Genomic DNA, 23,131 nt, shown 5'->3' with positions numbered 1-23,131 from the left:
TAATTTTTAATTTATAATTATTATGAAAAAAATTATAAATATGAAATAAAAATTAATAATATATAGTAAATATAAATTTTAAATAATAATTTTGATAAAATTATTAAAAATATAATAAATTTTTTTATTATATAAGTAAAAAATCATATTAACATAAATTCCAAGCTATAGAAGTTAGTGTTTACCAAATACTTTATGTTGTAACTTAAAATGTACAACTGCCTAACCTCAATCCTAAACGCACTCTTTATTCGTTTCAGTGGCCATGATCGATCCTACCGAGTTAAGACGACTGGTTTCTCAGGTGGAATTTGGTTATTATGGAAAGTCGGGTTAGATGTATGTTGCTTCGGCTTAGCCTTGTAGGCTTCCCCTTTGTATTAGGGGAAAAACAAAAAAAAAATCTAAAGAATACACAAACTTATTTATTAATGAACAAGTTTCACAAAATTTTTAAAAGATTGAAAATTTACGAAAGCTCTTATTGGAAGTGGATTTAATTAAAATTTATAAAATTATTAGCGAACACGTGACACGAAATCTAATAAGTTTTAGCAGAAACACGGACATATTAATTCTTTTCACATTCTTAGGTGATTCATTTCCTTATTCTAATGCTCATCCTAAAATCATCATAAAACGAATAGACAATAGATCTAGAGTCTCTTTTTCATTCCTTTCATGAGATTGGTTTCCATCTTTAACTTGTTTTTATTTATTTATTTATTTATTTTTGTTTTGGAAGGAATAATAATTGAATTCCAAAATTCTGATCAGTCAAATAATTTGAATTGATATTTTTGTCCTAATAACAATAAAAAAAAATTCATCTTTTTGTACCCGTTGCATGGTCAAGAAATTATAAAAAATCAGTAGACCCCAATAATTCTGTTTGTGTAAATTTGATACGTTGGTAAGATTACTAGATATTAAATTAAAGACAATGATTTTGGATAAAGATAAAATTATCCTTGTCCAAAGATTAATTATTTTGCTTTCTTAAATTGCATCCCACATTGTTTATTTGAAATGATATGATACATCATTCATTGTAAATTTATTATCACATTTATATGTCATTGTCCATCAATAAATAAGACATCATTTATAATAGAAATTTTTTCTACCACACACACATGTATATATTATTGGCATTAATAAACTTGTTATGGCTTCTATTCCAATATAGCCAAATTTGAATTGCAAAAAACAAAACAAAACAAAATCAAATTGGAGATTATTTTAAAAAGTTATCAATTAATTAAGTACATAATTTTTTTGATAAAAAAACTGTTATTAAAAACTAAATTTCTATGTGAAGAAGTTCTATTCGAAAATTTTGAAGCCATCTTTGGATTTCTAAAATTTATTTTTAAAAAATTTTTAAAAAATCAACAAATGCCATACGAGGACAGATCAAATAAAATGGTCAATCAATATTAGCTCTATTGCATGTGCCGTGAAGTTGTCGCTCATTATAATTCAGTATTTATTATTTATTATTTTACATGTGTAGTTAAGATTTGTGCTCCACCGTAACTGAACTCTAACATAATCGAAACTTTATAAAAAACTAATAAAAGTTCTAAGTCACATCGACTCTGCGAGCATTTCTAATTTTTTAAAAATATAATGCGCATGCAAGCAATTCCCAAGTCACACGTCTTCAAAAAAAAAAAAAAAAAAGACTATTGAATAAGTCCGAGGTTGTACTTCAAAACGTGGGCCAATCCAAACAGAGCCTATAAACACAAGCAAACGGAAGAGCTTTTGTTCTTGTATTGTTTGGTAATAACGAAAAATTTTTTTTTGTCTTTTTTGCCCACAAATTATTTTCATTATTTTTTTTCATTTATTACGAATAACACCACCTCACCTGTAGTATCTCTCTGTAGACACTTGACAACTAAATTTGGGGAATGCTGACGTGTCATCGTCCGCTGACCGAATTATGCGAAAATAAACTTTCCATTTACTTACCATAATTTTCTTTTTTTTGAAAAAAAAGTTTAACTTGCGTGGCCATTATTGAATTTGATGGTCTCCCCGCGAAAGGCAGAAAGCAAATAAAGGATTCGCATTCTTTTTGTTGAAGTGCGTTAATGAAATTGAAACTTCTTCATATTATTATTTTTGTTGTGGAAAATCTATCATTTTCATAAGTTTCAACGCTACACGGGAAAAAAAAAAAAGCTTTTTTTATTGTTCAAAAGTTTTAATTTGAAACAGGAATCATACGTGTCCATAGGAGTTTTACATTAATAAATAGATAAGTCTAGAAGTGATAAAAAAGGTGATTTTGTGGATAAAAAAACTTATTTCTGTTTTTGTTATTCATTGATAAAAAAAGAGATTTTCTTTTTTATTCTTTTGGGTGTGGAATCAAAAAAGATTTGTGGGTTTGAAGATTGAAGGAAAATGGATCATGGAAGTAGAGGAGATAGGGAGGAGAATGATATAGAGGTTGAAGGAGGAGGGCATAATGGTAGTTTTGAAAGTGAAAGGAGGAAGTTTGTTGAGAGAATGGGATCAGGAACGTCAGAGGATCATAATTTGAGAGAGCCATTGTTGTTGAAGTGTAGGACCAATACAACTTCTCAGATTGCCATTGTTGGTGCCAATATCTGCCCGATTGAGTCTCTTGATTATGAGTATGCATACACGCCTCATGTTTTGCTTTATCGTTTTTTTTTTTCCAAATTCTGATTTTCTGTTTTGCTATCTGGGAATATGAAGGGAAAATGATAGAAAGTATGGGAATTTTATTGACATATGCTTTGTTATGAATGTATGGTTGGCAATATGGACTTTTGGATCCTATGAATTGGATTTGTTTTGCTATTCTTTTTTTTGTGTTTCTTTATGTATGCTATCGAGGATCCTACATATTTAGTAGCTAAGGAAGTTAAGAAAAAGAAGGAAATATAATATTACGATTGGGATGTTTCATTGTGTTTGTATTTTGTTTTTAAGATGCTAGGACAAGAGTTTGGTTGGCTAAAAACGGTTTGAAATGAAGTGAAAGAAAGTTTTGGATCTCAAGTTGGATCTTGTTTTGGATTTGCTTTTCTTATTGCTTCGTTACGTGTGTGCGTGTGTGTGTGTCGTTGTCAAGTATTTGAAGTTACCCCCCCCCCCCCCCCCTTTTTTTGGGTGGCTCATTTGGGACTAGATTGTTGTCTATTGGGATATTTCAAGCATAGGCTACGAGTATAGATCTTCGGTGCTTCTTGTTTTGTCTTCTATTTGGTTGTGTTGGTCATTGGAGAAAAGGAAAGGAAACTGAATATTTTGTGAATTATTATGATTGTTCCGTCTCAAACTGATAATTTATTTTTCACAGGATTGTCGAGAATGAGCTTTTTAAGCAGGACTGGAGAGCAAGACGGAAGGTTGAGATATTTCAGTACGTTGTCTTCAAGTGGACACTTGCACTCCTTATTGGGGTGCTTACAGGGCTTGCAGCCGTTTTCTGTAACTTTTTTGTTGAGAATATAGCTGGTTTTAAACTTCTGCTTATCAACAATCTCATGCTTAATGATAGGTAAGCTTAACACAACTCCTAAACATTATCTCAGCTTTTAAAAATTAATCAAACCCTCACCTACTTCATGAAAAGTTTGTTTTGTACTTGTTTAAGGACTTTTCATTCGCTTACAACATTTTTGCTTGGGAAACTGCAAACTATTAGGCTTGTAATACTTTGATTAACTAGTAAAAGATCCACTTCAGTGCAGGCACTTTATGGGATTTGTAGCAAATACGAGTATCAACCTGGGTTTGGCCATTTTAGCTGCAATCCTTTGTGCTTATATTGCCCCTGCAGCTGCCGGCTCTGGTATACCCGAGGTGAAAGCATATCTCAATGGTATAGATGCCCATTCTATATTGGCTCCAAGTACCCTCTTTGTTAAGGTTAGTCAGAAACTAAAAGACTCTCCCTCGCTCATTCTCTGTCTGTCCATTCATCAATTAATACCATTTTGATTTTACAATGAACTTGCTATAAATTCATATTTAAATTTGGCAGATTTTTGGTTCCATTTTTGGAGTTGCTGCTGGATTTGTTGTCGGTAAGGAAGGACCTATGGTACATACTGGTGCTTGCATAGCCAATTTACTTGGACAAGGCGGATCGAAGAAGTACCATTTGACCTGGAGATGGCTCAGATACTTCAAAAATGATCGTGACCGGAGGGATTTGATTACATGTGGTGCAGCTGCTGGTGTAGCGGGTGCTTTCCGTGCGCCTGTAGGTGGGGTCCTCTTCGCCCTTGAAGAAGCTGCTTCATGGTATATTCTGCCTCTTCCCGATTTCCATGTAGGTATTGTTGAAGCACATAAAAAAATAAATCTCATTCCTTTTTATGTTGCTTTTGCATTTAAAATTGTTCAGGTGGCGGAGTGCTCTTCTTTGGAGGACATTTTTTACAACAGCTGTAGTGGCAGTGGTGTTGAGAGGTTTCATAGAATTTTGTAGGAGTGGTAGATGTGGACTGTTTGGACAAGGTGGGCTAATCATGTTCGATGTCAATTCTGCAAAGAACTCTTATAGCTCCGCAGATTTACTTGCAGTTATTATCCTTGGAGTTATTGGGGGCATTTTTGGAAGCTTCTACAATTACCTTGTGGACAAGGTCCTCCGTACATATAGCATTATCAACGAGTATGCCCTACCTAACTTTTTCCATTATATTGATCTGTACCCAGGTGCATACAGACAATGCTGATAGCGAAACTGTTAAGTATTTTCTTTCAACTTTTATAACTGTCACTGATTTTCTTTCAACTTTTATAAGGAGTATAATAGTTTTCCTTATGTTCCCAGTTTGTCTAAAGCAAACATATATTAAGATTGCCGTGTATAATCATACATATTCACGCTGACTGATATTACGGAGGTCATGAATTACGTTTACATACTTATGCTGCTACAAGTACAAATTTTTGTGCACAAACTTTGCTGTAGCGTTGCTTATTGAGAATGTATTGCAGGAGAGGGCCTATCTTCAAGGTCCTGCTCGTCGCCGCTGTTTCGCTTTTGACGTCTTGTTGTTCTTACGGCCTGCCTTGGCTTTCACATTGCATTCCTTGTCCTTCTTACCTGGAGGCTGATAGATGCCCCACTGTAGGTCGTTCTGGAAACTACAAGAATTTTCAGTGTCCAGCTGGCCACTACAATGACCTTGCTTCTCTCTTTCTCAACACAAATGATGATGCAATCCGCAACCTGTTCAGCTCGGGCACTTCAAAAGAATTTCACCTCTCTACCCTTCTAGTTTTCTTTGTTGCTATATACTGCCTCGGCATTATCACCTATGGCATTGCTGTTCCCTCTGGGCTCTTCATTCCAGTCATACTTGCTGGAGCGTCTTATGGACGCCTTGTTGGGAACCTCCTAGGGGCTCTATCTGATCTCGACACAGGTCTCTTTGCACTCCTTGGAGCTGCTTCCTTCCTCGGTGGCACCATGAGAATGACAGTTTCACTCTGTGTTATACTTCTTGAACTTACTAATAATTTATTGATGCTCCCATTGGTGATGCTTGTTCTTCTTATTTCAAAAACTGTGGCTGATAGTTTCAACCAGGGTGTCTACGACCAGATTGTCAAGTTGAAGGGGTTGCCTTATTTGGAAGCCCACGCGGAACCATACATGAAGAATTTGGTTGCAAGTGATGTTGTTTCTGGTCCATTGATTACTTTTTCTGGGGTTGAAAAAGTCGGAAATATTATGCATGCTCTGCGTTTAACTCGGCACAATGGTTTCCCAGTGATAGATGAGCCGCCTCTGACACCAGCTCCAGAGTTGTGTGGACTTGTTCTCAGGTCTCATCTTCTTGTGTTGCTCAAAGGAAAGAAATTTACGAAACAGAAAACCATGACTGGATCAGATATTATGCGGAGGTTCAAGGCACATGATTTTGCCAAAGCAGGATCTGGGAAGGGGGTCAAGCTAGAAGATTTGGACATTAAGGAGGAGGAGATGGAGATGTTTGTTGATCTCCATCCCATTACTAATACATCTCCATACACAGTTGTAGAAACAATGTCGCTAGCTAAAGCAGCTGTTCTCTTTCGGCAGCTGGCCCTCAGGCACTTGTGCGTCGTGCCAAAAACACCCGGGGTAAGACTCTTCTGTCTTGCACATGCTCACTTGCGCACACACTCATAACCTAATATAGGCTAGAACTCTCGTGTATATTAAAAAATAAATAAATAAATGAATAATAAAGTTTCCAGAAATCACTTGAAAATTTTAAATAACCATGCATTTGAATGTTTTATATTCGCAGAGGCCTCCTATTGTTGGAATCTTAACCCGACATGACTTCATGCCGGAGCATGTGTTAGGACTTTACCCACATATTGTTAATCGCCACAAGTAGAGCAGGCAAGCTACAATGTAGTTTTCGACTTTTATCAGATTCTGTGATATTAGTATGAGGTCACTTTTAGGTTGAGGAGTTCCATCTTCCCATTGAGTGAGAAAGAGAATTATTAGTTGAAAAAGGAAATTATGATACGTGAGTGTGTTAATTTATGAACTCAATGTATTCAATATTTTAAAGTGAGATATTCTACTCTGTATGCAAAACCAAATTTGGTTACAAGCTTCAATTTCCAGTATGCTTTTCTTTTCTTTCCTCTTTTTTTTTTTTTTTTGGTTTGAGTGAAAATAAAGAAAGCAGATAAAATGTCGCATTTCATTCATCTTCTTTGATGTTTAAGTACATATTATAGAGAGATCCAAATTGGGGGTGCCTATTTGGACAGGTAATGAGATAAAATTCTTTTAGGTCAATAATTAATTAATAAATCCTATAATAATCATAAAATAATATTTTTCTTGTGCTCAATGATTGGCATTGATGCTGAAGTTAAAAGGCGGGGAGACAAAGTTTTAAAGCAATTCTTCTTAATTGTATATTAAAGAGTATTTTCAGGGGGAAAAGAAAAAAGAAAATGACATTTAGGATTTTTGTGGAAATTATACACAAATATACTAAATTTGTAGAATATTTATTATTTCATTTAATTTGCAATTTTTTTTTACTCATTCATTTTTGAATCACATTATTCCTCAACCAAATCCCGAAATTTGTTGCAAGTGAAGTTTTGAACCCCAAGCTTTTTCATCAAATTATATGAGATGTTAAAATAAATTAAGCCCAACTTTTATTTCCAAATTTTAAATAGAATTTCTAAGACTATATTAAAAAATTTATCCTACTAACATACAGCATACACAATAATTTTTTAATGTGGGTACCGGTAATATGGACATAGTTAATACGATGTATTTTTTAAAACTATCATTAATTTCATGAATTTTTTTATACTTATTAATTTCTCTTCTAATGAAAAAAAATTACTTTTTATAAACCTTATTTAAATAAAGAATGAATTAAAATTAAAAACTGGAAATATAAAATAAAAAGGATAATTTTTTTTTTTTTAAATTCAAAACTGACACATGCATGCTTAAGAAAAAAAGGCAAAATTCCAGGACTCCCCTGAAAACATTCATCATTTTCATTTTTCACAAAACGCAAAAAGTGTAAACTTAAAAGCGAGATAGCGAGAGACGGTTACATTTTATTATTATTATATTAGATCCAACAGAAAACAAACTTTTTTCTCCGCTTTCAATTTCACTCACATTTTTCATTTTATTTGAAAAGAAGGTGAAAGTTTTGATAATTTGAATCTCTAATTTGATCTCATTTTTGAAATTCTAATAAGAATCTCTACAGAAATAAAAAAAAAGTTTTGTAATAATGGAGGCGATTGAAGAACTCGCCGAGCTGTCGGAGTCGATGAAACAGGCGGCCGCCGTGCTTGCCGACGAGGACGTCGACGACAAGTCGTCTTCTTCCAAACGCTCCTCTACTTTCCTTAATGTCCTCGCTCTTGGCAATGTCGTAAGTTTTAATTTATTTTTCTCTGTGTTTTTGTGATACGCTGTCGTATTAGCGTAATGCATGTGCGTTTCTGAGTTTCGTTGAGTGGATCTTTGGATCCATAATATTATAATGCATTTTGAAAGTTATTTAACTTAGTAAAAATTTGAAACAACTATTATAAAAATTGACATTCAAAATTGATTCTCAATTTACAATAAAATATTTAATCTTAAGAATTCTATAGGAATTGAAATAATTAAAAGAAGTTAGAAAATCATTAAAAAAAAGTTAAAATATCTAAAAATTTATGTTTTCTAACGTGAAAGAGAGAAATGTCATATGTAAAATTTAAAAATCTTGTTTTTCTGAAAAAAAAAAATACTTAAATTATAACTCTTGAGGCATTCTCTCCAGTATTTACGGTTAGTTATGTTTCGACGTAGAAATTGTAAATTTGACTAATTGACATAATTTTTTGTTTATTCAAAGCAACAGTATTGGATCCGATTTAATTGAATTCTAGTTTGTTAAAATCTAGTGAAGGTCTAGTATGATTTAATACCAGCCAATTTCTGGGGTTAGTACTGAATTTGGATTACAGAGAATGGGATGACATCCCAATTCTCTGGACTTACTAAGCATATAACAATCACTTCACTTTGCACCATGTGACTTTTTGCATATCAGTCAGAATGCTTCAGGTCTAAATGTCTGTTTGGGACTGTTCTTACTTAAATTTGGTAGCACACATCCTACGGTAGTTGTTGATTGAAAGCCATGGTACCTCTGTCCAGCATACCACCCCAGTGTTTTTTATCTGAGTGATTTGGTGGAGCTGAGGTTAATACTGCCCCAGTGTTTTTCATCTGAGTGATTTGGTGGAGCTGAGGTTAATACTGCCTGATTAGTGATTAGAGAATGTTACTAATTTTGAAGGAAGTCTGCCTTTCTTTTCTACCTATATTTTCCTAAAGAAAATTTCTAATGGCTATTGTGCTGTCTATATCAGGGTGCCGGTAAATCTGCCATCTTGAATAGTCTGATTGGACATCCTATTTTGGTGAGTCTTAATTTTGAGTCTTTGCAGTTTAGTAGCATGTTATTTTAATGGTTTTCTTTCCTGTATTGTGTTGTGAAAAGCCAACTGGTGGAAATGGTGCTACTCGGGCTCCTATATGTATTGATTTAAACAAGGATGGTTCTTTAAGCAGCCAATCAATCGTCTTATTAATTGACAATAAATCACAAGATGTTTCACCAAGTAAGAATTTTTTTTTTTTTCAATTTACAAATATGATATTGCTATGAAACTTTATTGTTCTATTTTGGTGGCCTAGTGGAGACTGACTCACAGCTAAAGAATCACTATCACTGTTACATGTATTTTATTTCGTACGGACTCCTTTTTTTTTTTTTTTGGGATTTCTGATTGTCCTTGGTCTTTTTGAATTGGCACATCATAATTCATAGGTGCTCTTCGGCATTCACTTCAAACCAGGCTAAGCCAAGGCGTGAGTCGTGATGAAATATATCTGAAACTTCGTACCAGTTCAGGTAATCCTTGATCCTAATCTTCATTTTTTGTTGATAAAAAATGGACTGTGTGTCATGAAGTTAGATTGAATGGCATCTTACATGTGCATTTTGTGGAAGTTAATTTTTTTACACGTATTGTTTGATTGGTTTTGGAAGCTGAATCTTTGCTTTCTCATATTTGGATCCTTTCCACTAATTATTAGTTGCGTAGACTCCCAGAAAGTCAATTGTAAACCATAAAGATATTCTCTTTGCCTAGAAATCTGGTTAATGTTGGCAATATATAAAATGTTTTACTGTCCCTGGGATAATACATGCAAAGAATTGAGGCTATTCTAAGATTGAAAACTATTAGTAAGAAACAATGTGCTTCCTCATCTCCATTTAGCTGGAGTTTCTACCTTTAGTGCCGCTCCTTCGGGTGGGTAATACAAAAATTTAACTTCTAAATTTTGAAAAATTGGTGTTTTAAGAAGACAGATTTAGAGAGCAGTTTTATAGGTTCAATTTTCAAGATTCTGGTCCAATATAAGAATCTTGGAAGTATTGTATGTAAAACACCATTAAAACTGAGCACAATAGCTCATAGTGGAGTGTTTGACATATTTGAGCAAACTTGATAGATTCCCTTCGATGTAGGATGGGCTGTCCTATGAAGATACATGGATAGGAAAGGTAAAGAAAAATAATTTTAGATATCTTTGAGTAAACTTGATATATCCCTTTGAGTTATTGATGTAGAATTTGTTGCCCCATGAAGATAAAACAAATGGAAAGGGGAACAAAAATAGAAGAAACAGAAGAGACAATAGAGGTGAAAACAATTTTTTATTCCAATAATCATCAAATTCTTTCAAACAAGATAAGAAAGGCGCTATTTACAGTAGCCGAACTCTAAATATCATGAAATCAAAGGAAATCTACTTCCTAAGATGAAAAATAAAATCTACTCAAGGAAACTAAATATAACTCAAACGCTTAATTTAAATAAATAATAATTATAACCCTAGAATCTCGAAAAGATCTTAACTTGCATCAATTAGATTCTCTTTTGCCACTTTACCTGGGATGAAAAGATTTTTCCTAGTTGATCCCGAAAGTTGTTTTCTTTCATGTTGCCATGGAAATGACTACACTGCTGCTTTATGACAAGGGAAATATTTATATGTAGCTTAATTGCATTTCAGATGTTGATCATCACTCCCCCCAGGGGCTTTTGATCCTTTTAATAACTTATGATACTTGACTGCTGATGAACTTAAGACATAGTGTTTAGACAAAGAAATGAGAATTTTGAGAATGTGCAATTAGGGTAGAAATGGTGAAAAAAGAAATTGAGATTTGAAAAGCTTAATCTAGACATGTATTTTAGGAGGCCTCTATCCAGCACAAAGACAACAAGGACATGTTTCAACTCATCAGATCTCCTTTCTATTATAAATCTACAAGTGCCTTTGGACAGGGGGAGGTAATAGCCATCTGGATCTCTATGGACATCATAATACATAATAGATTTTATACATAACCCTTAATCTGATGATAGCGTAAAGATATTCAGTTAAAACCTTAAGTATTTCTTAAATCTCTTTTCATTGAATATATTGTATATCTAAAAGTTAAATGTATGAAACTTTTAGAAATAAGTATTAAAAAATCTGCAGGGAAACATAAAAATTTAATTGTAGTGACACTGGTTTTCAATTTTCCTTTTGAAATGATTATAACATCTCTTTCTAGTTTATGAGGGAGACTTTCTTTTTTCTCCAGCTCCACCATTAAAATTGATCGACTTACCTGGATCAGATCAAAGAATTATGGATGATGCAATGGTGAGTGGTTGAATGCGATCTTCTCTTTATTTAAATTTTAGTAGCAAGGATTTTATGCCTATTGCTATTTTATTTATTATTATTTTTTGTCATCCTAAAGTCACATACTATGCTGCTTGTTACAAAATTCTTTAGATTCAATTATTAAATTTCAAGATACCCATCCTGTAAATTCATTTGATGATTTAATTTTTGTGGCTGTTTCTTCAGATTAGCAAATATGTTGAGCGCAGCGATGCTGTTTTGCTAGTTATTATACCTGCTACTCAGACACCAGATGTTTCATCATATCGAGCTCTCAGAATTGCGAAGGAACATGATGCAGATAGTGGGTCATTGTTGACTCGATCTGCTTTTTGTAGATTCAAAGAGTTGTAGATTCAATGTCTCTTTACAACTTGTTTTTGGAGTGTGAGTTCTATTAATTTTTTTTTTAATTGATCATAGGTACTAGAACAGTTGGTATTATTAGTAAAATGGATCAAGCAGAGGGAGACTCGAAAGCACTTGCAGCTGTTCGGGCACTCCTATTGAATCAGGGCCCACCAAAAACATCTGATATTCCTTGGGTTGCTGTAATTGGTCAGTCTGTTGCTATAAGTTCTGTAACATCTAGTGGGGCTGCGGCAGATAGCTCTTTAGAAGCTGCTTGGCGAGCTGAGGTCGAAACTTTGAAAAGGCTACTAAGTGGAGCTCCTCAAAACAAGCTCGGTAGAGTTGCTTTGGTGGATACCATTGCTGGCCAGATTCGTAATCGTATGAGTCTTAGGGTTCCAAAACTTCTTTCTGGGTACATGCTTATATCTCAGTTGATTTGGTATAATGTGGGCATTATCTTATGCTTTTTATCATTATTAGTAATAAAGATGTTTTGACATTACTTGAAAACTCAGATAGGTTGTTCAGAATTTTGTTTGGTCAGACTCAAATACAAGTGTTCCTTGGCAAAAACAAATCTGTCTTTCCTTGAATTTTTATTTATACATTCTTTTTGGGGAGTGTTCAGTTGTTTATAAGATTGATTTCAACACTTTACAATGCTGAGACTGATTCGGACAAATACATTGTTGAGCTTAAGCTCATGCATTGGTGCGCAGATGAGAATTTCATACATTGTTTATTTCCAATCTGAGTTCCCGTATGTTCACTACAGGCTTCAAGGGAAGTCTCAAATAGTTCGGGATGAATTATTGAAGCTTGGTGATCAAATACTTGAGAACACTGAAGGTACAAAGGCTTTAGCTTTGCAGCTGTGCCGTGAATTTGAGGACAAATTTCTCCAACATATAACAGGCGGTGAAGTGAGTTGTTTCTTTAGCAGTGGCACATGCATAATTTTTTAATTTCTATATGAAATGAAAAGCAGAGATGTTATGCCTTTGAATATTCTCTGTTCATTTAAGAGAAGGACTGGAATTTTTCTGGCCTCTAGATAACATTCACTTATACCTTACTTCATTAATGTGCTGTCCTGCTGCCTCAACAGTAGGTTTTTTGGATTGCGCCCGCAGTCGCCCATTCTTTGTTCTTATTTTTATAGTCTTTGTCTTATCTGGTATGCTCCTTGAAGTTGGTGTATTTGAAGAGGTTGATACATTTAAAGTACAAGTAAGAAAGTGGTACATATTTATAGCTTTTCTGGAATTCCTCCAAGTAGTTGGACAATGGGTGAAATCAAGAAGTACATAGTGTAGGATTTAGTCCTGTAAAGACAAAATTGACTTCTGTTGATTGATAGGACTTGGTCAAATCTGTTTCACTACCAACGCATTTCTTGTCTGACAATTTTGTTTTGTTTCAGGGTAATGGTTGGAAAGTTGTTGCAAGTTTTGAGGGCAATTTTCCTAATAGGATGAAACAGCTGCCCTTAGACAGACATTTTGACATGAAAAATGTGAAGAGGGTAGGTCTTACTTCCTATTTCATTTTCGTTTGTGTTTGGATGATTTGCTTTTTCTTGAATGGTTTAAATTGTATCAGGTTGTCTTAGAAGCAGATGGTTATCAACCTTATCTCATATCTCCTGAAAAAGGGTTAAGGTCCTTAATAAAAAGTGTCCTCGAGATGGCTAAGGAACCATCACGTCTATGTGTTGATGAGGTATATGTGCCTTATGCTTATACATCTTAGTGGATTTTCGTACATCAGATTTGCAAATATTTCTCTTGAGTTCTGCAATATTGGGCTTTCGCTTTGGTTGGTTTATCTTCCATGCAACTTATCTTTCGTTCGAATCATGCTCTTTTCATAGCAGTAATCTACATAGATAAATATTAGTCATCAAAATCACAATTCGCTTGAAACAAAAATCATGTAGCATCTGCAAATTTGATTGGAGTCATTTTATTTCACTCTGTTGTATTTTTCTGTGTTGCAACGGTAGCACCTACAGCTTGTAGCTTGATTTACTGTGTCATGTTTGTGCACCATCCTATTATTGGAATGGGTGGCTTCTTATGGGGAATAGTGAATTCTAGTAGCACTTAATTCCTTCTCCTATTGATTGTGCTCCATTTTTGCTACAAGTTTCACTTGACCATGAAGCGCATGGATCTTCTTGTAGTTGTATTTTTCTTGCTTTTCTCGTTAAACCAATTTTTTTGTTGGTTACAAATCAGGTGCATCGTGTTTTAGTGGACATTGTTTCTGCAGCGGCAAATGCCACTCCTGGTCTTGGAAGATACCCTCCTTTTAAGAGAGAGGTAATAATGTTTACCAATTCATATATACCTTTTACTAGTCTTGCTAGTTCCATTTTTTATTATCCATCTTATATTTATAAATCTTTTAACTAGGTTGTGGAAATTGCAAGTGCTGCCCTTGATAGATTTAAGAGTGATGCAAAAAAAATGGTAGTTGCATTGGTTGATATGGAGCGTGTGTTTGTTCCACCTCAGCACTTCATCCGATTAGTGCAAAGGAGGTATGTTAAAAAAGAAACATATACCTGAATTGGATTTTCTTTTCTCCAAATTGTTTTCTTTGTGAAACAATGCCCTTCCTGTTATGACGGTTTTATGTGTTCCTTTTATTTTATCCAATCCATTTGATTTGATAATTTTTCATTTTTCATATTGTCTAGTTGTTGAGGATTTCTTTGGCTAATATGCATTCTTTTGCCAATTGTTTTGTGAAATATATGAATAGTGGTTTAAATTCTGTAATTGGGCATTAGGTTCGATTTCTAATGAAATTGGTTGATGATGTGAGGGGTCTTAGCACGGAAAGAGTAAACATGATTTGCTATGAAGGGACTGAGCAAAGGCTAATAAAATTATAATTTGTGTTCTCTCTTTCTGGTTTGTATGAAATCATAAATAGAAGATATTATATAATATTGATTATTGCTCCTAAAAGCATTAATATCCAAGTACCTGTTTTATTTTTTTTATTTTTTATTTATTTATAAGAACTTGTGGGACTGAAACACATGGAAATTGTTGTAGTTGTGGGTAACAATGTGAGTAGTGTACACCAAATTTACGTGAGTATTGTCTCCCTTTCCCTCAAATACATGCAGCTTAAACACTTTCTGAGTAAAGTGAAAAAGGAAAGTGGAGAGTGTTCATGCCTAAATTTTCACATCTTGTTTGTCATTTGTTTGTTTGAAGATATGTGAATATACATTTTCAAGAAGTCTTTCATAATCATGTCCATGTTTGTGTGCCACTTTACTAGTGGTTACTGTAGACAAATAATTCGTTCTTGTAGTTCATCAAAGAGTTCCACTGCCCAATGTTTAGGAGTTTGTTCTGTTTGTGGTGGCCATCTAAAAACTCCATGTTGAAATGTTCATTTTTTGGTATAATTGTGCGGTTGCTTATTCTTTCCTTAGTTTCCTTAGTTTGTTTTGTTTATCTGATCTTTTAGCATTGTTTTTTACTAGAGTGGATAGGCAGCGTCGCGAGGAAGAACAGAAGTATCGATCTTCTAAGAAGGCGGCTGATGCAGAGCAGTCCATACTAAATAGGGTGTGGTTCATTTTACCCTTTTTTTTTTTAAACCTATGTTGGATTTCATGTGAAATTCCTTTAAGTAGGTTTCTTGATTTTGTATCTGTTGCATATACCGTCTTCTCTCTTTTATTTTCAGGCAACCAGTCCTCAAACAGGTGGACCAGAATCTGGCGGAAGCTTGAAATCAATGAAAGACAAATCCAGTCCACAAGATAAGGATGTACAAGAGGGATCAACCTTAAAGACTGCTGGGCCTGGTGGTGAGATAACAGCAGGTTTGTGCTTAAAATGTCAGATAAATTTATAGTTATTTCCACAAATTTTTTCAATGATGCAATACAAGTTGGAACACTAGATGTGTTCTAGTTATGCTTTTCCTCTTTTTGGCATGAAAGTGGAGATGACTATATCCAGGATGGAAAGATGATCTTTCCACGTGGTAGGTTCTCCCCAGATAACTGAATCACCTAACTGGATATTTTAAAATTCTACCTATAATGTGAGGAACATTTCTTTACACATAAGATACATAACTTGATTTTTCTTATTTATGAAAACAAATAAATGTTTGCCTGAAGTTAGGTAAGGGGAACAAGTCAGAATTTAAGTTTTTTTTTTTTAATTTTCTTAGGCCTATATTTTAAAGGACTTTAAAGATTCACCCTTTTCCTTTATTTAGCTCAATTGCTAAGGAGTTGCAAGATAGCCTGGTCAGGATTGCTGAGATCAGTGGGATTTCTTACTTTGGGATTTCTAGTTGCAGGGTTTTGGGGCTTTCTGTTTACAGTTTATTGCAAGTTTGGATGACCATGTCACATTGTATAGCTTTTGTTCCCATTTATGATTTATTTTTTCCTCTCCAGGTGACATCAAATTCATTTTTGTAATGTATATTGGTACAATTTTTCTTGTTTCTTATTAAGAAAAAGGTAAGAAAAAGAAAAGAAATGATTTTGAGTAGGCCTGTCTAATGTTGTAAGCTTTTAAATGCCTTCTTAATTGCTCTTCACTGTGTATTGGAAGTTTTATCCCTCCTTGTGCCCCATCTAAACCAAGAGTTTATTGCAAAATTTGGCAAATTTTCAACCCTATTGGAAAAGCTCCTGTTATTAAATTTAAGTTTACATGTTTAGTTTGATAACAGTTGTGTTTCTCACTCTGCAGTTGGACTACATTATTTCTTTTTGGCTTGTCTTGTTTTACTCTGTTGCTGCAGGATTTTTGTTGAAGAAAAGTTCAAAAACAAATGGGTGGAGCAAGAGATGGTTTGTTTTGAATGAGAAAACTGGCAAGGTTAGTTTGTGTACTTCAGCCTATGTGTTGAGGATTAATGATACTTGAAACCCTCACAGTCCTTCTGCAGATTATTTTGTCTCATTGATGGATCTTTCATGTATTTAAAATAGTCTATCTTCTTTGGCAATATGGTTGATTTTGAAAATCTTGCGAGATCCTTTTTTGTGCACTACTATATGTCTGTGCTTCCTCCACCCAAAGTTTTACCCCACCATGAAAATGCTTCTTTGTAAACAATCAAAACAAATCACTTTGGTTGATCAAATTAATTATTTTGTAGTTCTCCTTTGATGTGGATAGTGTTCTTTTTATTTTGATTTGGTAATATTATTTTAGCAAGAGTGTGCTAGTAATTGTTCTTTTAATAAGAGTATATAGGGAGTTAATTAGCAAGTTTTTGTTGGCTTTTGACAATGCTCAAGTGTCATGGGAGAATTAAAAAAAGGACAATTTGCCTAACGTGTTTGGGAAATAGGAAGATCTGTGCATATTAATCACACAGATGAATGACAGAAAATTGCAATTAAATAGTTGGTGCCAAACTCTTTTGTCTTTTCTATTGATCCGTCCTTTGTAAAATGAGTGAACAGAAATCTATCATTTTTTAGAAAAAAAATGTAATTCCCTCTTTATTAATATGTTTTACTTTTTCCTAATTTTGACTTTGTATTGCAGCTTGGTTATACCAAAAAACAAGAAGAAAGACATTTCCGCGGTGTTGTCACTTTGGAGGTATGACGTACTTGCTATGCCAATTATCTTTTTGTTCTAGACTCTGCAAATTGCACTTCTTTTATACACCTAAATTTTTGGTGTTTGATTGGTTTTTCTCTTTCAATTTCATGTGCTTATCTTGTGATCCACATATTTTTTACTTTTTATATTTACTGCCTCTTGATTTAGTTTTGGCTTTTGGGTTAGCTGTATATTTATGATCTGTTTGGCTGTTGGTTGGCTTTGTTTAAATTGACTTTGATAATAAAATTATTTAAGTTTTTCTGTATTCTAACTGCATTTGCTGCCCAATATTTCAATCAACCGATTAGGAATGCTATATTGAAGAAGTTGTTGAAGATGAAGATGCAAAGAGTTCGAAGGATAAAAAGAAACAAGCAGAAAAAGGACCCAGTCTTGTATTCAAGATCACGAGCAAGGTCCCTTATAAGACTGTTTTGAAAGGTAGTGATGTGCATATGTAGAGTGCCTGCATATTATTTTGGTGGTTGATTATTTACATTTTCCTTTGGACTTCCATGCCAATCTATGATGTATTTTTTAATTTGCAGCTCACAGTGCACTTTTGTTAAAGGCTGAGAATATGGCAGAAAAGTTTGAGTGGCTAAACAAGTTGAGAGTTGTAATCCAAGCTAGAGGAGGTGATGTGAGAAGTGACTCCATTCATCCCGTGCGGCAAAGCCATTCTGATGGTTCACTTGTAAGTCAACCAAAGATGCCTATTGTTGCTTCTTATCTAATTTCATGGATAATTGGATGTAATGAAATCGTAGTTTCTGTTGATGTACTTTCGATTTTCCCTGCCCTTTCTTGAAATAATTGGGATCCTATATGTATATTTTCTCTCCATCATTCTGGTCTTCTGATGGTTTTGGTGGCTGGGGTTGTTTAGTTCACTGCACATTTATTAAACAAATTTGTAGTTTTTTACTAGCAGTCTATGCCTGTGCTTGTTGGATTGCTTCTAAAACTTTGGTGGGTGTGTATCTAATCACAGTGCAAACTCATACGCTTTTGTAGGATACAATGGCTAGAAAACCTGCAGATCCTGAAGAAGAGCTTAGATGGATGGCCCAGGAAGTACGCGGTTATGTTGAAGCTGTTCTTAACAGCCTTAATGCCAATGTCCCAAAAGTCAGTTCTTTCCTTAAATGCAAACAATTATTCTATCTCTATCTTTATTGTGATATGGTTCTTTTCATAATTGTCATTATTGTTCTGGTGAGCAGGCAGTTGTTCTTTGCCAAGTAGAAAAAGCCAAGGAAGACATGCTTAACCAGTTATACAGTTCGATTAGGTTAGTATCTCCTCTTATACGTAAATGGTGTATCTTTGATTGTTCTGATAAAGCAGTTATATGAACTCGGATATACATTTCTAAAATATCATGATATACTTTTAGATCTGTGCATGTGTGTGAGAATGTTGGTGTGAGATACTAACCTAATGTGCTCTTGTCAAGCTTTGATTGTTCTGATAAAGCAGTTATATGAACTTGGATTTACATTTCTAAAATAACATGATATCCTTTTAAATCTGTGCATGTGTAAGAATGTTGGTGTGTTTCAATAAAAGGACTAACTTTTGCTTATGTTTTGCTGGGTAGTGCCCAAAGTACAGAAAGGATTGGGGAGCTGCTTCAGGAGGACAAGAATGCAAAAAGCAGGAGGGAGCTTTGCCAGAAACAGTCTACCCTTCTTTCAAAACTTATCAGGCAACTCGGTGTCCATGACAATCGAGCAGCTGCTGCAACTACCTGGTCTAACGATGCGGTTGAACCAGGTAACGATGGCTGCAGAGCAGTTCACATCTTTTCTTTTCTCTGTTTGTGCTACACTTTTGCATGTTGATTTTGAGGTATGTGTAAGGGTGGTAGGAGCTCTATATCCGTTTTAATGCTAAAAGCTGTAGAACATTATTCTCTTGTGCATAATGACTAGCTTAATCTATAAGCAATGTTATGAATGGTATGGTACATTCTGTTAATGAAACTGGTTGAAAAGTGAAGTAGAACTCCTGTGATCTGGTACTTTTTCAAGAACACTATTTGTTTCTTAGAGATTTCAAATTCCAATTTTCCTTTATCATGACCCCAGAAGAATCATGAAAAAGAAAAGATGAAAGACCAGCTGTTTTTGTAATCTCACTATACCCAAGATTTTCAGGTATTGGCCACAAGGGTGAATTGTTGGTCACGGCAAGTTACATTGTTTTGTGTGTATCTTCTCTTTTAATTTTCTCCTAACTGCTGCATTATTTTTCAAATATGTTTATATTCAGAGAGCAGCCCGAGAAACAGTGGATCCGCAGGAGGCGATGAATGGAGGAATGCATTCGATGCTGCTGCCAATGGACCCACTGACTCATTCAGATCTGGATCCAATGGTCATAGTCGGCGTTACAGCGATCCAGCTCAGAATGGTGATGAGAGGTCTGGCTTGAGCAGCCGTCGTGCACCTTCCCGATTGCCGCCACCTCCACCACAATCAGGTTCATCGTACAGATTTTAGATATAATTAGACCAGCTAATAATATCCATGCAATTTTGCCAGCTGGGTGTTTGGTCCTGGTCCATTTTTGAGCATTTCTCGATCTCAGATCAGGTTGCCACAGTGTCAAAGATATAGAACAGGTATCATTGTAGATATATGCAGTTAGAACCGTCTTTTTTTTTTTATGTAATTTCTATTTTTCATTAATTCTTCTTCCTCTTTTTTCCGCTGGGGAAAAAGCTGCTATTTCTTTATTTGTAGCCATATATTACAAATGTATTGGTTTGTATCGAATCTGACGAGCAAAGTAAAATTTTGCCCTTTTAATTTTGACCACAATTTTGTCATCTTCTCTTGGGGATTCCGGTTCTTGCGTGAAAGATTTGAGTTTTCATAAAAAAGGCAAGTCTAATATTACTGTTATTGTTCTGAGTTCTGAAGTTTGGAGACTGAAGTTTATACTAGAACATTGTAAATTGATTTCTTTAAAGGTATTTACAAGATGTTTTATAGGAAAATGTCGAGTGTATTTTATCTTTTGAAACAGGTTGACTTTTACAAAACGCTAAACCGTCAGGCAAAAGCACTTGTACAGACTTTGTCTCTCCCAACTTCGTGTGCCTATTAGCACAACAAATAATTATGTTATCTTCTATCAGTAATATCCCAAAATAATACATTGTTTTGGAAAAAGAAGTATAGCCATAAAATAGAAGTTAAATTTTGACAAGAATAATAAAAGATATTTTAAAATTTTTCATTTTACAAGATCTTTGCTGATTTCTATCAACAAGGAACACCTCTCAGTAGAGGGGCGTGAAAATGCCACGGAAACTTTCACCGAAGGAATAGGGGTGCTATAATTTTGCAGCTGTTCAATCATAATACCGAACAGGGCGTAAGAAAATTTGGCAAATTTGGTTGTGCTCCCTAGTAGCATCTCCCATCCAAGATGTGATACAAAATATATGATTTCCCTAGTAGTTTTGCTACAACAAAGTTCCAGGCAGAAAAGAAGAGGCAATATTTCTGAAAGAAAAATTCAAAGATTTATTTTGCTCACAATTTTCTAATTGAAGAAGAGCAAATGTATGTTATTACCAGCTTCATTTTATATTTGCAATGTTTTTCCATATTATGTACAAAAGCTTGAAATAAGATCTTGATAATTATAGTTACAAGAAGTTCAAGATTGCATTTACAATGTTATGAGAATACAGGAAATACTGCTTTCCTTTTCAACAAGGCAACTACCTTGTATTTTTATCTTATACCATCCTTAAATGGACCAGATTCATGTAAGAGCTTCATCACAAGGTTAACCTGCAAAAAAAGAAAAAAAATGAAAAAAGAAAGAAAGGAAAGAAGAAAGGAAGACGTATAAACAAGAAAGCTAAATTTCATAAGGGCAAGTCTCTCTCTCTCTCTCTCTCTCTCTTTCTATGAGTGATCTTATTCAGCAGAAATTGTATAAATGATTGCGAAAGCACAAAAAAAAAAAAAAGAGATGTTGATATTATAAAACACAAACTCTTATGGGTTTCTAGGACTAATCTTAACATGGATATTGCATATTTACAATAAAGTTATCATGATATCCAGTTCCATAAAGGAGGTTACATGAGAACATCAAAAATAGAGAATAGCAAGATTCAAGAAGCAAATAAACAGAGTGAATAAAATCGTTAAGCAAGCAGCACTTTGTTCAAAAATTGCTGTTCTGATTTTGACAAGATGTCCTAAAAATATCTGTATATGAATTAGAATGGGATGTTTTGTGGTACCTGAGTTGATTCACGCACTAGAAAGTTCTCTATAGGTTTCCTGAAATTTTCATGCAGAAGGTAATGGCAACTGTAAGTTGTCACCGGTAGATAACCCCGCTGAATCTTATGCTCTCCCTGTGCTCCGGCTTCAACAGCGCTCAGACTTAGTTCTATAGCTGCTTCTATTGCCTGAAGTGCCACAAGATACCAAAAATAAATAACTCTGTTTGAATTCATAATCTAGTTTGCTTTTTAGTATATCATCAGAACTTGAGCAACGTATACCCCAAGAAATATCCCTTTGTCAATTAGCTTAACCTTATTCATACTCCAGCTCTCAGATTTGCCATTGGTTTTTACACCCACCATTTTCCAGATTATTCTTCTACCTAGAAATGTTTAAGAGATAAGAAATATACCTGGTAATAGCATGCTTCAAAATGCAAACTGGGATAATAGGCTCGAGGGTGACAACCCCACAGACGACCAAAAAGCGAGTCTCCGCCGATAAGATTTAATGCTCCAGCGACAAGTTCATCTCCATCTTCAGCGACAACAAGTAGCACCTGATCTTTCATCTTTGATCCCATGTCATGGAAGAAATCCCTTGTTAGATAAGGACTGCCCCACCTAAGGAAAAATCCACAATATATATAAGACCTAACAATTTCGGGTCTGGAAAATTTAAGGCAAGCAGATGTGAGAAATTCATATATGTACTTAACAATCACAAAGGATTTGAGGATAAGGAACAAACTTGTTATCAGTGGTGTTCTTGTAGAACCGGTAGAAGGAATCCCAATGCTTAGCCTAACAGGACAATCATTAAGTGAAATTAAGAGCTCAAGAATTTACTGATTGATCCCTACATTCTCCCGTTAAAAATGCTAGAACTATCACTAAATACCTTGATCTCATGACCTCGGAGCCGTTTCATGGTCAAATTCTGTGCAGAAATCTGCGTCAAGAAATTTCGCTCAAGATCATTAGCCAGTTGCATGAACCAAACAAAGAAGCCAACTGATTTCCAAACTATTCAGAAGTCGAGAACATATATAAAATATTGTTGCAGGAAGATATTATGTTCAAAAATGTTACAATTCACAAGGATTCACATATTTGACATTGAAAGAAAACATCAGCACATTCAAAGTACCTAATAAAGGTTATATTTACCAAATTGACACCAATAAAAGTAACAATGTTAACCTGGTTCTTTAACTGATGCTATAACTCAATAGTGTTAAGGACTCAAATCATCACATTTCTCTTGTAAAAGAACAAAAGTTTGGAAAAGAACAACCTTTTTACGCTCTTGACGAATATTTTTCCTTTTATTTTGCTTCATATCCATTAAGAACTCATCAAAGCTGCACCCATAGATGGAAACTTTTTATCATTTCCATCTTTGTACATGATAAAACAGATGATGAATTGGCCAGGAGCGAACCCTTGGCATTGAATATAATGGAACAAAATAAAGTGAGACAGCCTTGTAAACCAATTTCTCAATATTACAAAATGACATTTTACCAATAAAGAAACAGGATAGACACTACTAACTTTTTGTAGTTACGATTTCTCCAGTGGTACTGCATTCCAATCCTCTGAAGA

At 34.4% G+C, this 23,131-nt stretch overlaps 3 protein-coding genes across 5 annotated transcripts in view; 2 read left to right on the top strand and 1 right to left on the bottom strand.

The window, feature by feature from the left end:
• The first annotated feature begins 2,028 nt into the window (after nucleotides 1–2,028).
• On the top strand, nucleotides 2,029–7,829 carry LOC18043064 (chloride channel protein CLC-c). Of its 2 annotated transcripts, none has more exons than XM_024183253.1 (7): nucleotides 2,029–2,651; nucleotides 3,344–3,544; nucleotides 3,738–3,915; nucleotides 4,031–4,293; nucleotides 4,397–4,666; nucleotides 4,996–6,127; nucleotides 7,758–7,829. In XM_024183253.1, exons 1-7 carry the CDS (start codon nucleotides 2,419–2,421, stop codon nucleotides 7,761–7,763), a joined length of 2,283 nt encoding a protein of 760 aa, XP_024039021.1. In that variant the 5' UTR covers nucleotides 2,029–2,418; the 3' UTR covers nucleotides 7,764–7,829. The 2 variants fall into 2 exon arrangements, with proteins under 2 accessions (XP_024039021.1, XP_006431490.1); XM_006431427.2 differs by lacking the exon at nucleotides 7,758–7,829 and adding an exon at nucleotides 6,297–6,630.
• LOC18041808 (dynamin-2A) lies at nucleotides 7,761–20,082 on the top strand. Of its 2 annotated transcripts, XM_006431424.2 has the most exons (22): nucleotides 7,761–7,925; nucleotides 8,917–8,967; nucleotides 9,048–9,168; nucleotides 9,378–9,461; nucleotides 11,211–11,272; nucleotides 11,483–11,600; nucleotides 11,720–12,062; nucleotides 12,426–12,573; nucleotides 13,074–13,175; nucleotides 13,253–13,372; nucleotides 13,891–13,974; nucleotides 14,068–14,195; nucleotides 15,159–15,243; nucleotides 15,365–15,503; nucleotides 16,445–16,521; nucleotides 17,200–17,256; nucleotides 17,571–17,703; nucleotides 17,811–17,959; nucleotides 18,280–18,393; nucleotides 18,489–18,556; nucleotides 18,866–19,041; nucleotides 19,540–20,082. In XM_006431424.2, exons 1-22 carry the CDS (start codon nucleotides 7,782–7,784, stop codon nucleotides 19,767–19,769), a joined length of 2,733 nt encoding a protein of 910 aa, XP_006431487.1. In that variant the 5' UTR covers nucleotides 7,761–7,781; the 3' UTR covers nucleotides 19,770–20,082. The 2 variants fall into 2 exon arrangements, with proteins under 2 accessions (XP_006431487.1, XP_024039020.1); XM_024183252.1 differs by lacking the exons at nucleotides 7,761–7,925; nucleotides 8,917–8,967; nucleotides 9,048–9,168 and adding an exon at nucleotides 10,816–10,911 and having other exon boundaries at nucleotides 9,428–9,461.
• A 739-nt stretch (nucleotides 20,083–20,821) lies between these two features.
• Nucleotides 20,822–23,131, bottom strand: part of LOC18042425 — a 5,626-nt gene continuing 3,316 nt past the window's right edge. The window contains 7 exon segments of the mRNA XM_006431422.2: nucleotides 20,822–21,074; nucleotides 21,536–21,706; nucleotides 21,937–22,147; nucleotides 22,275–22,327; nucleotides 22,425–22,475; nucleotides 22,821–22,887; nucleotides 23,081–23,124. Coding sequence (XP_006431485.2) covers nucleotides 21,015–21,074; nucleotides 21,536–21,706; nucleotides 21,937–22,147; nucleotides 22,275–22,327; nucleotides 22,425–22,475; nucleotides 22,821–22,887; nucleotides 23,081–23,124 — 657 coding nt within the window. The 3' untranslated portion in view covers nucleotides 20,822–21,014.

The sequence above is a fragment of the Citrus clementina genome, unplaced genomic scaffold, assembly GCF_000493195.1.
Source record: "Citrus clementina cultivar Clemenules unplaced genomic scaffold, Citrus_clementina_v1.0 scaffold_5, whole genome shotgun sequence".
Classification (NCBI taxonomy): Eukaryota; Viridiplantae; Streptophyta; class Magnoliopsida; order Sapindales; family Rutaceae; genus Citrus; species Citrus x clementina.
This window is presented reverse-complemented; position numbering and strand designations above follow the sequence as displayed.

What these genes read in the sequence shown, in the direction of transcription:
- LOC18043064 (XM_006431427.2), top strand. Translation starts at nt 2,419, where the DNA reads ATGGATCATGGAAGTAGAGGAGATAGGGAGGAGAATGATATAGAGGTT. An exon ending in CTTGAAGAAGCTGCTTCATG is followed by an intron (nt 4,294 to 4,396) that starts GTATATTCTGCC and finishes AAAATTGTTCAG; the next exon opens with GTGGCGGAGTGCTCTTCTTT. An exon ending in TCGTGCCAAAAACACCCGGG is followed by an intron (nt 6,128 to 6,296) that starts GTAAGACTCTTC and finishes TTATATTCGCAG; the next exon opens with AGGCCTCCTATTGTTGGAAT.
- LOC18041808 (XM_006431424.2), top strand. Translation starts at nt 7,782, where the DNA reads ATGGAGGCGATTGAAGAACTCGCCGAGCTGTCGGAGTCGATGAAACAG. An exon ending in TGATTGGACATCCTATTTTG is followed by an intron (nt 8,968 to 9,047) that starts GTGAGTCTTAAT and finishes TGTTGTGAAAAG; the next exon opens with CCAACTGGTGGAAATGGTGC. An exon ending in TAACGATGCGGTTGAACCAG is followed by an intron (nt 19,042 to 19,539) that starts GTAACGATGGCT and finishes GTTTATATTCAG; the next exon opens with AGAGCAGCCCGAGAAACAGT.